The sequence below is a fragment of the Mandrillus leucophaeus genome, unplaced genomic scaffold, assembly GCF_000951045.1.
Source record: "Mandrillus leucophaeus isolate KB7577 unplaced genomic scaffold, Mleu.le_1.0 Scaffold109, whole genome shotgun sequence".
Taxonomy (NCBI): Eukaryota; Metazoa; Chordata; class Mammalia; order Primates; family Cercopithecidae; genus Mandrillus; species Mandrillus leucophaeus.
This window is the reverse complement of record NW_012099098.1, coordinates 127,739-138,479: the sequence shown is the minus strand read 5'-3', so window position 1 is coordinate 138,479 and position 10,741 is coordinate 127,739. Positions and strand designations below refer to the sequence as shown.

Sequence of the window (10,741 nt, the reverse complement as noted above, 5' to 3'; positions counted from 1 at the left end):
AGCTCCGCCTCCTGGGTTCACGCCATTCTCCTGCCTCAGCCTCCTGAGTAGCTGGGACTACAGGCGCCTGCCACCTCGCCCGGCTGATTTTTTGTATTTTTAGTAGAGACGGGGTTTCACCATGGTCTCGATCTCCTGACCTCGTGATCTGCCCGCCTCGGCCTCCCAAAGTGCTGGGATTACAGGCATGATCTGTCATTTTTATTATGAAATCAAAATAAATGAGAAATGAAATTAAAGCACACAGAAAATGCTCAATAAAAAAGTCAAAAAATCAGGAAGATCATGAAGTTCTAGAGGTCTAAGAGATATGAGGCTTGGGCTGGGCACGGTGGCTCACGCCTGTAATCCCAGCACTTTGGGACGTGAATTGGGCGGATCACCTGACGTCAAGAGTTCAAGAGCAGCCTGGCCAACATGGTGCAACCACATCTCTACTAAAAAATACGAAAATTAGCCAGGTTTGGTGACACACGCCTGTAATCCCAACTACTCGGGGGGCTGAGGGAGGAGAATTGCTTGAACTTGGGCAGTGGAGGTTGCAGTGAGAGGAGATGGTGCCACTGCACTCCAGCCTGGGCAACAGAGCAAGACTCCATCTCAAATAAAAAAAAGAGAAATGAGGCTTACCTTCCATAGGCTTGAAATTTACCTAAGCAGGAGGTCAGAACTTAGTTTGTTGGCTCCCTCCCTTCTCGGGGCCTCAGCTTCTCCATCAGGACAAGATATTTGGACCTACTTGTCTGTAAGGGCCCTTCCAGATCTGCTCTGCCTCCAGGACAACTACTGTGGGCCATAACCTGTGGCCCTCCCCATGACCCCAGCTCACCGCGGTCCTCCTTCTCTGCTGCTGCCTCCTCGTCTTCCTGGCGCTTTGCCTGTTCCTCCTGTGCCCGCTGCCGCTCCAGTTTTTTCATCAGCTTGAGATCCTTCCATTTCTTTTTCTCCTCTTTCTCTGGATAAAAGAACATCCCAATTGGCCGAGGAGATAGTTCCCACTCATTGGGTCAGCCTGGACTATGGAGAGCTACTGGGTGAGCAGCCAGAGGGCAGCAAGGGAGCCTCCCCAGGGCTCCCGGGCCCTGCCTCCCCACTTTGGGCGCTGCAGGACCCAGAGGGAACAAAGTTGGTGTCTTTCTCCAGGGTTTGAGCAGTGGTGGAGTGGTCTATGGGAAGATACTCTTACCCCCATCCTTACTTACTCTGTTGCTTCCATTTTCGCCACTCAATCCTTTGGCCGTGTTCACCCTGGAGAAGGAGTGGTAGGAGGATTATGAGTGTGAGGCTGATGGTTACATCTGGAGGAGGTCCGTTTGCTGCACCACAGCCAGCCCCGCCACACGGGGCGCCAAGGAAGCCAAGGAACCTCTGCAAACTGCTGCCCCAGAAAGCGTCTGGAGGGCAGGGACCCGCTGTATCCCCAGCGCCTGGGGCCCAGCCTGGCACACAGAAAGCGCTCAAGAAACTGTTGAATGAGTTCCCACAGAACAGAGTAGAAAACTGAGGCTCAGGGGACAGGACTGCCCACAGTCGCCCTGGAAGTCAGAAGACATAAACCACGAAAGGGCACCGGATTCAGGATTGAGAGCAGGGTCCCGCCTCCGTAATCCAGCCGGGGCCAGGGAGCCGCAGGGGGGTTCCGGAGAGGACACGGGCGCTGTTCCCATCCTGCTGCGGCTCACGCCGCACCTTCGGGGGCTTCCGGCCTGGGATCAGCGGGAAGCAGGCAGCAGGAGGCGCGGCCCGGTCCCGGCGGAGGTCCGCACGCCACTGGTCCTCACGCCTCCCCCGTGCTGCCCTGCGCGGGGTCCCGCCGCCCGCACTTACCGGGCCGCACGGCCGCTTCCTCCCGCGCTCCGCCATGTTCCGCACACACCGTCGGTCACGCCTCTGCCAATGAGACTCGCCTCTTCCGGCCACACCTCCATTAAGTTGTCCAATCGGAAAGCCAATGTTGCCCGGGGGCGTGGCCTGGGCGCCAGACTGCTGCAGGAGTACGCGGGCTGGTGTAGGTTGGGGGGAATAGGTGTCCAAATGGGCGGCATCACGGGTACTGTCCAGAATTTTGGATGGCTCTGAGTTGGGACAAATACAACACTCAGATGTCTGAATAGTTTATTTGTTAAAAAAAATTTTTTTGGAGACAGGGTCTCGCTCTGTTGCCGAGGCTGGAGTGCAGTGGCGCGATTCTAGCTCACTGCAGACTTGAGCTCCTGGGCTGAAGGGATCCTCCCACCTTAGAGTAGCTGGAACCACAGGTGCGCACTACCACGCCTAGCTCCTGTAACGCTTTATACATGGGGACCCCGGGGCCTTGAGCTGCAGTGTGATTCGGAGCTGAAAATGAGACAATTTAATCCAGGTTTCTTGCAGATTCGTTCATGTGCTCTTCCTTTTTTTTGAGACAGAGTCTCGCTTCACTGCCCAGGCTGGAGTGCAATGGCGCGATCTCGGCTCACTGTAACCTCCACCTCCTGGGTTCAAGCAACTCTCCTGCCTCAGCCTTTCAAGTAGCTGAGATTACAGGAGCGTGCCACCATGCCCAGCTAATTTTTTGTGTGTTTTTAGTAGAGATGGGGTTGATGTTGACCCCATGTTGACCAACCTGGTTGAACTCCTGACCTCAAGTGATCCGCCCGCCTCGGCGTCCCAAAGGGCTGGAATTAGGGGAGTGAGTCACCGCACCTGGCCTCTTTTTTTGTTTTTTTGAGAGTTTCGCTCTTGTTGCCCAGGCTGGAGTGCAATGGCGTGATCTCGGCTCACGGAAACCTCTGACTCCTGGGTTCAAGCGATTCTCCTGCTTTAGCCTCCCGAGTAGCTGGGAGCACAGGCATGCGCCACCACACCTGGCTAATTTTGTATTTTTAGTAGAGACGGAGTTTCTCCATGTTGGTCAGGCTAGTCTCCAACTCTTGACCTCAGGTGATCCACCCAGCTCGGCTTCCCAAAGTGCTGGGATTGCAGGAATGAGCCACCGCGCCTAGCCTCTTTCTCTTTTAATTAACAGACTATGTTAGTTGGGACTACAAGTGTGAGTCACCATGCCCGACTAATTTTTTTTTTTTCTTTTTGTGTAGTGTCTCACTATGTTGGCAGGGCTGGTCTCAAATTCCAGGGTTCAAGCAATCCTCTCAACTTGGATTCCCAAAGTGCTGAGATTATAGACATGAGCCATTAATGCCTTTTATTTTTTGAGATCTAGTCTCACTGTTGCTCAGGCTGAAGTGCAGTGGCATGATCTCTGCTCACTGCAACCTCTGCCTCCCGGGTTCAAGCAATTCTCCTCCCTCAAGCTCCCAAGCAGCTGGGATTACAGGCGCCTGCTACCAAGTCCGGATAATTTTTGTATTTTTTAGTAGAGACGGGATTCTCCATGTTGGTCAGGCTGGTCTTGAACTCCCAACCTCAGATGATCCACCTGTCTCGGCCTCCCAAAGTGCTGGAATTACAGGTGTGAGCCACCGTGCCCAGTCTCGAACTTAGATCTTATAATAAATTTGTTGTGATTTTTGACAGGTTTATTTTGTAGGCATGACTAAGACACTCGCCATGTGAAAAAACTAACACAAAAATCCCCCCCAAAAAACGATTAACAAAAAGACACAGACCATGTGATTGGGCTCAAAGTCTAGTCCCTCGCACCTCCCTGGAGGCAGAGATGGAGGGGGCCCGATGGGCTAAAAGTTCTGACCCTGTAATGGCACAGTGCAGAGGGATTCCATGTGACTAACACGACATGCCCATCTTCCAGAAACTCCAAGGATTTTAGGAATTCTTTACTAAGGACCAGGGGCAAAGACCTAATATGTATTTTATTATAAGATATATTCCTATCAGCTCACCCAGTTAAACATGATATGAGCCAAACCCATGTGCTTGCTATGCAAATGCAACTTCGAGACCAGGCCCCTAACACCACCTTCCAAAGAAATTCAGGAGCTACTATTGCTATCCAGTGAGACTCAATCGGGGCCAGCTAGAAGGCCTGGCCTGGGCACACCACTTCACCTCACCTCCAGAGGGCTTTCCTCACTTGTGAACTGGAGATAACTCAGGTCTCAGTCTCAGAGGGTTGTGTAAGATAATGTGCGTCAGAGTGCCTGGCAGGTAGGGCGTGCACGATCAATATTCAGTCCTCCTCCTCCTGAGAATTATTTAAGTCCCCGGTCCTCCTGGCCCCCACTGTGCTGTTCTCTCACCCCTGTGGGAATGTCCATGTCTTCCTTGTCACAAGCCCCAATCCCCTCCACACACACACACACACACACACACACACACACACACCCCAGCCACCACACCCAGCACCAATAACTGCTACCATCAGATTAATATGAGAGGCCAGGTATGGCGGCTCACGTCTGTAATCCCAGCACTTTGGGAGGCCGAGTCGGGTGGATGACCTGAGGTCAGGAGTTTGAGACCAGCCTGGCCAACATGGTGAAACCCCATCTCTACAAAAACACAAAAATTAGCTGGGTGTGGTGGCAGGTGCCTATAGTCCCAGCTACTCAGGAGGCTGAGGCAGCAGAACTGCTTGAACCCGGGAGGTGGAGGTTGCAATGAGCCGAGATCATGCCACTGCACTCTAGCCTGGGTGACAGAGTGAGACTCTGTCTAAAAAACAAAAACAACAAAAACAAAAAAGATTAATAGTAAGGAATTCATTTGGGGGCCTTGGGTGCTAGGCCTGGTTGTGCCACTAACTATGTGACTACAGAAATCATTTGTACAAAGTTGTGGGGGTGTCTGAGGTTCTCCTGGGCATTCTTATCAAGTTAGATCAGCCATCAGCTCGAGTGTGAAACAGAGAGAAAACGTCAAGAAGGATTTGAATAACTTAAACATTTTATTATGGATGAAAAGGAGTGGCTTGAGCACTCAAGTCTAAAGGCAAATCCCCAAGGCCGAGATGAGCCAGGAAAGGTGAGGTTATGCCTGAGCCTTAGCAGGGCCCATGCAGGGCTGGGATGTGATCGATACACGGTGGGACTCTACCGTCGGTCTCGGCCAAGCCTGGAGAGACCAGAAGCAACCCAAGACCCGACAAACCCACCTACAGAGGGGCCGAGAGAGGCCCAGGTCAGGCCGCCCTCACCTTTCAGACAGGAGGCACTTGGTTCTCTAAGATGAAGAAGGGTGGCTCCCACCCAGAAAATTCTGTGTCACAGAGAAGAGGTTTCCCAACAGCATCTTCCCCGACCCAGAAATGTCTGAAACCTGGACAAAGACAGACACCCAAGAGTATCTCTGCGGGCAGGTGGGGATGTCAGGGCCAAGGTGTGACTTCAGGGCTAGAGCTCCGCCTTCCACTTCCGCAGCTTCTCGTCCATGGCCTGGAGCGTGGCTTCATCCTGCACCAGCACAGATTAGTCCCACACTCTCCCCATGCCCCCAGCAGGCCTTGGGAGGCTCTGGGAGGTCTTTCCTCCCCCAGCCCCGCCCTTTACCTTCACAAAACAGAAGCGGATATAGTGGTCAAAGTGCTTCTGATGTGGCACACTGCAGAAGATGGAGACAGGGATGGCCACCAAGCCCTGGGGAGGAGGAAGGACATGTCTCAACACGGCTTCGTGGCCCAGCAGGCCTTGGCCCCAGAGGGAACAGACAGGTTCCCACAATCAGGCGGGGAAGGAGAGTTAGCTCCAATCCTGCACCTAGTGCTGCATCAAAGTCACGGGAAAAAGGCTGGGCGTGGTGGCTCACGCCTGTAATCCCAGCATTTTGGGAGGCTGAGACGGGTGGATCACCTGAGGTCCGGAGTTCGAGACTAACTGGCCAACATGGCCAAACCCCATCTCTTAAAAATACAAAAATTAGCTGGGCGCTGTGGTGCATGCCTGTAATCCCAGCTACTTGGGAGGCTGAGGCAGGGGAACTGCTTGAGCCCAGGGGTGGAGGTTGCAGTGAGCTGAGATGGTGCCACTTCACTGCAGCTTGGGTGAAAGAGAGAAAATCTGTCTCAAAACAAAACCAAACACAAAGTCAGAGGAAAAGGATCCCAGAAGGCCATTCCAAGTCCCTCCCTGGGTATGGAGGGCAGACAGACGCTGAGAGAGGCAAGTTCACGGAGCAGGTCAGGGCAGAGCTAGAGAAGAACAAAGCCTTAGAGTCACAGATCGAACCTGGATGGACCTCAGAGTGAATGGTCCAGCTCCTCACTGTACAGACGGGAAGATGGAGATCCAAAGAGGCAGGAAATCCTGCCAGCCCACACAGTCTCTCTGTGCAAGTGAGAAACAGGTTCCTTGGGCCAAGCGCGGTGGCTCACGCTTGTAATCCCAGCACTTTGGGAGGCCAAGTGGGGTGGATCACCTGAGGTCAGGAGTTGGAGACCAGCCTGACCAACATGGTGAAACCCTGTCTCTACAAAATTACAAAATACAAAAATTAGCCAGGCGTGGTGGTACGTGCCTATAATCCCAGCTACCCAGCTACTTGGGAGGCTGAGGCAGGGGAACTGCTTGAACCCAGGGATGGAGGTTGCAGTGAGCTGAGATGGTGCCACTTCACTGCAGCTTGGGTGAAAGAGAGAAAATCCGTCTCAAAACAAAACCAAACACAAAGTCAGAGGAAAAGGATCCCAGAAGGCCATTCCAAGTCCCTCCCTGGGTATAGAGGGCAGACAGACGCTGAGAGAGGCAAGTTCACGGAGCAGGTCAGGGCAGAGCCAGAGAAGAACAAAGCCTTAGAGTCACAGATCGAACCTGGACGGACCTCAGAGTGAATGGTCCAGCTCCTCACTGTACAGACGGGAAGACGGAGATCCAAAGAGGCAGGAAATCCTGCCAGCCCACACAGTATCTCTGTGCAAGTGAGAAACAGGTTCCTTGGGCCAGGCGCGGTGGCTCACGCCTGTAATCCCAGCACTTTGGGAGGCCAAGTGGGGTGGATCACCTGAGGTCAGGAGTTGGAGACCAGCCTGACCAACATGGTGAAACCCTGTCTCTACAAAATTACAAAAAAATCGCCAGGTATGGTAGCAGGGCGTCTGTGGTCCCAGCTACTCAGGAGGCCGAGGCAGGAGAATGGCGTGAACCCGGGAGGCGGAGTTTGCAGTGAGCCGAGATCGTGCCACTGCACTCCAGCCTGGGTGACAGAGCGAGACTCCGTCTCAAGAAAGGCGAAAAGAAAAGAAAAGAGAAGAGAAGAGAAGAGAAAAGAAAAGAGAAAAAAGACTCCTCGTTCTTTTAAGTGGATACAACCCTGCCCCAAGGTTCACGGCAGAGGCAGACTAGGATCTGGCCCAGGAGCCTCTTGCCTGGGCACCCTTGAGCAGCACACAACCTGTGAAACCATACATGGCTGCACGGCAGAGGCCCAGCCCACCTTGTTCTTGATCATCCACTTGACGAAGCGTCTGTCATAGGGCTCATCCACAGCTCCAGGCAAGTCAGGCATCTTCCTCTCTGGGAGACAGAGGCCACACTGAGCCCCCTGCAGCCTCCAGCCCCTGCGCCCTGCCCAGAGCGGCCAGTCTCACTCACTGAAGTCTGAGATGTCTGTGATGAGGAAGTAGCTGCCCTGGGGCACGACGGGCTTCAGGCCCACTGACTGTAGGCTGCGTACCATGTGGTCCCGGCAGCGCTGCATGGCCTGCGGGAACTGCACAAAGTAGCTGCTGGGTTGGCCGAAGAGCAGCTGCTCCCGCTCAAAGCTCTCGGCTACTGCGGCCTAGGCAGGGCAGACAGACACCCAGACAGATTAGCTGTTCCCTGACGCGGGGGCCAGCCTGGGCTCTTTCATTGTCTCCCTGCTCCCCCATGGCGTCCCCTGCCCTCTTCACCTGGCTCTGCGTGGGGCAGTGGAAGATGGAGTTCTGGTGCACGGTCCGCAGGTGCTTCATGATGTGATCTGGACCCAGGACCCAGCCCACCTGGAGCAGGAGCACAGGTAGTGGGGGAGGTCCTTCCAGGCCTGGCTAAAGCCTTCTTCATTCCCAGGCCCACCTCACTTGCCAAGGATCTTGCAGGGGCTGGTGACCTCCCACCCTCAGCAACTCACCTTCCAGCCAGTGGCGCTGAAGGTCTTGCCGGCGCTGCCGATGGTCAGGGTCCGTTCCCACATGCCAGGGAGGCTGGCTGCCCAAGGCCGAACAGAGCAGCTGCTGAGACTGGGGTGAGGGGTAAGGGGAAGGGTGGTGGTCTGGGCCCCAGGGGGCACCCATAGGCTCTTGACATCCTGGACTCCCCTACATACTAAGCTATTTGCAGAATTTCTTTCTTTCTTTCGTTCTTTTTTGAGATGGAGTTTCGCTCTGTTGCCCAGGCAGCAATGCAATGGCACCATCTCAGCTCATTGCAACCTCCGCCTCCCGGGTTCCAGTGATCCTCCTACCTCAGCTTCCTGAGTAGCTGGGACTACAGGCACGCACCACCATGCCCAGCTAATTTTTGTACTTTTAGTAGACACGGGATTTCACCATGTTGGCCAGGCTGGTCTCGAACTCCTGACCTCCAGTGATCTGCCAGCCTCAGCCTCCCAAAGTGCTGGGATTACAGACGTGAGCCTGTAATCCTATGCCCAGCATAGGATTTCTTTGACCTCATCCTTTCGACAACCAGCGGGGCAGATGCTATTGTTTTTTGTTTTCCTGTGTACTCTGGGAGGCAAAGGTCACAGGATCTGCAGGGCTCCAGAACCCTGGGTTCTAACTACCAGGCCTGTGCTGACTCTCAGGTGGGGTCAAGGCCCTGCCACCAATGTGCAGGGGAGGGGCCCTGGGCAGGCTTGGCTCACCAATGCTGATGTGAGGATGCCCATCGTAGACCATCCACTGGTAGACTTCATCAGTGATACACACCACGTCATGCTGCTGGCACAGGCTGGCCACCAGCTCCAGCTCTTCCCTGGAGAACACCTGTGGATGCCCAAGGAGAGCCCAGACCTGCAGCTGAGACCATCCCCAAACACAGAGGCCTACTCAGAGAGGTTAAAGAACACAGCTGCGGCCAGGTGCGGTGGCTCATGCCTGTAATCCTAGCCCTTTGGGAGGCCAAGGCGGGCAGAACACTGGAGGTCAGGAGTTTGAGACCAGCCTGGCCAACATGGAGAAACCCTGTCTCTACTAAAAACACAAAAATTAGCTGGGCATGTTGGCAGGTGCCTGTAATTCCAGCTACTCAGAAGGCTGAGGCAGGAGAATTGCCTGAACCCAGGAGGCGGAGGTTGCAATGAGCCAAAATCACGCCACTACACTCCAGCCTGGGAGACAGAGCGAGACTCCGTCTCGAAAAAATGAGTAAATGGCGAATACAGCCAAGCCCAGTGCTATGGGCTGTTCCACACCATTGCATTGGATCCCTGCAACAATGACCCATGAGGTCAGTCCCCTCAGGTTCCCACATTACACATGAGATACTTTGAGAAGCATAGTCACTATTCCATGGTCACTGGGAAGTGATGGGGGCTCCCAGCCCAGTTCACTGTTCCAGCCCTCAGGCCTTCCCTGGGTATTCCTGCCCCTGTCCTGGGACCTCTGGAGCCTTGGTCCTCAGAGCTCATTGTGTGTGGCCCTCCCACACGAGGCCCCACAGCAGCAACTCAGTAATGGTGCAGGAGACATGACTAGGTCTGCGGGGGGCCAGGGAAGGAGGTCCCTCCAGTACCTTGCCCAGGGGGTTGTTGGGGGTGTTGAGGACCAGGGCTTTGGTGCGTGGTGTGAATTTGCTGGCCAGCTCCATGGAGTCCAGCTGCCAGTTGCTGCTGGAACCCAGTTCTCCATTCTGGATGGGACCCTGCAAGGTGGCAGGGGCGGCACCACTTACCCACCTGACGTGCAGCTCTTCCCCCAGCATCCACCCCCACCTTCTCTCCCCTGGGATCCCAACACACACACCTCCCCTCTGCCCTCCCAGCTTAGGGGAACTGGCTTCCTTCACTTCCTTCCTCCTGTTCCAACGCCCAGGGTCCAACTCCGCCCATGCCTTGGATCCCTCTGCCCATCCATCCTCTACCTAGCATCCTTACCGGCTTCAGGGGCACAAACACAGGGCGACCCCCCGCCATCACTGTCATGGGCTCGTAGCAGTCAAAAAAGGGTTCGATGATGATGACCTGATAGAAGGTTCAAATCAGCTGCAGTCAGCACGGCCCTGACCTCTCGGTCCCACTCAGCCCAAGTCTTGCCCACTCACCTCATCTCCTTCGTCCACCAGGGCCTGGAAGGCTGTGAACAGGGCCCCATAGCCACCGACAGTCACGAGCACATTCCTGAGCGGGTCCATCTCCTGACCCAGAAGCTTCCCAAAGAAACTTGCCAGGACCTTCGTCAGCGGTGGGTAACCCTGCCAGGACAGCGGGGGTCAACTGTCCAGCTCAGCCGGGCCCATCCTCCTGCCCAGCTGTATCCAGGCAGTTCTAGCACCTTCCAGCAGCAAGTCTGGGGCAAAGTCAGATACTGGTAGCCTGGGCCCCAGGGGACATGGAATAGATTAGCTTTCAACACTCTGGATTTCTCTACACACCAAGTTATTTGTGGGATTTCTTTGATCTCATCCTCTCAGCAACCCAGAGGCAGGTGCTATTGTGATCCTGTGTACTCTGGGAGGTAAAGGTTACACAATCTATATGGTCCCAGACTCCAGGGTCCCAACCACCAGGCCTGCACTGACTCAGATATACGCTCTTCCATCTCCTCCACCAGCATTTGCCATAGCGCCTGTTCTGTGCCAGGCCCGGAGCCCAGGGTGGGGATTCAGCAGAGAACCAGAGGAAGTGTTTGCCTCCATGAACCTCAGTCCAA

The 10,741-nt window shown here is 54.7% G+C and overlaps 2 protein-coding genes across 6 annotated transcripts in view; both read right to left on the bottom strand.

The window, feature by feature from the left end:
• LOC105544916 (chromosome unknown open reading frame, human C9orf114) overlaps window positions 1–1,883 on the bottom strand; it is an 8,007-nt gene extending 6,124 nt beyond the window's left edge. For both annotated transcript variants that reach the window (XM_011987628.1, XM_011987636.1), the window contains exons 1-3: window positions 1,828–1,883; window positions 1,203–1,248; window positions 830–955 (exon numbers count right to left, since the gene is read on the bottom strand). In XM_011987628.1, the coding sequence (XP_011843018.1) occupies window positions 830–955; window positions 1,203–1,248; window positions 1,828–1,863 (208 nt within the window). In that variant the 5' untranslated portion in view covers window positions 1,864–1,883. The remainder of the gene's footprint in view (window positions 1–829; window positions 956–1,202; window positions 1,249–1,827) is intronic.
• A 2,939-nt stretch (window positions 1,884–4,822) lies between these two features.
• Window positions 4,823–10,741, bottom strand: part of CCBL1 (cysteine conjugate-beta lyase, cytoplasmic) — a 73,186-nt gene continuing 67,267 nt past the window's right edge. For 3 of the 4 annotated variants that reach the window (XM_011987592.1, XM_011987567.1, XM_011987572.1), the window contains exons 4-13: window positions 10,134–10,283; window positions 9,967–10,053; window positions 9,606–9,734; window positions 8,737–8,857; window positions 8,002–8,078; window positions 7,784–7,873; window positions 7,485–7,671; window positions 7,327–7,406; window positions 5,448–5,534; window positions 4,823–5,351 (exon numbers count right to left, since the gene is read on the bottom strand). In XM_011987592.1, coding sequence (XP_011842982.1) covers window positions 5,292–5,351; window positions 5,448–5,534; window positions 7,327–7,406; window positions 7,485–7,671; window positions 7,784–7,873; window positions 8,002–8,078; window positions 8,737–8,857; window positions 9,606–9,734; window positions 9,967–10,053; window positions 10,134–10,283 — 1,068 coding nt within the window. In that variant the 3' untranslated portion in view covers window positions 4,823–5,291. The remainder of the gene's footprint in view (window positions 5,352–5,447; window positions 5,535–7,326; window positions 7,407–7,484; window positions 7,672–7,783; window positions 7,874–8,001; window positions 8,079–8,736; window positions 8,858–9,605; window positions 9,735–9,966; window positions 10,054–10,133; window positions 10,284–10,741) is intronic. The other variant, XM_011987581.1, reaches the window with a different exon arrangement.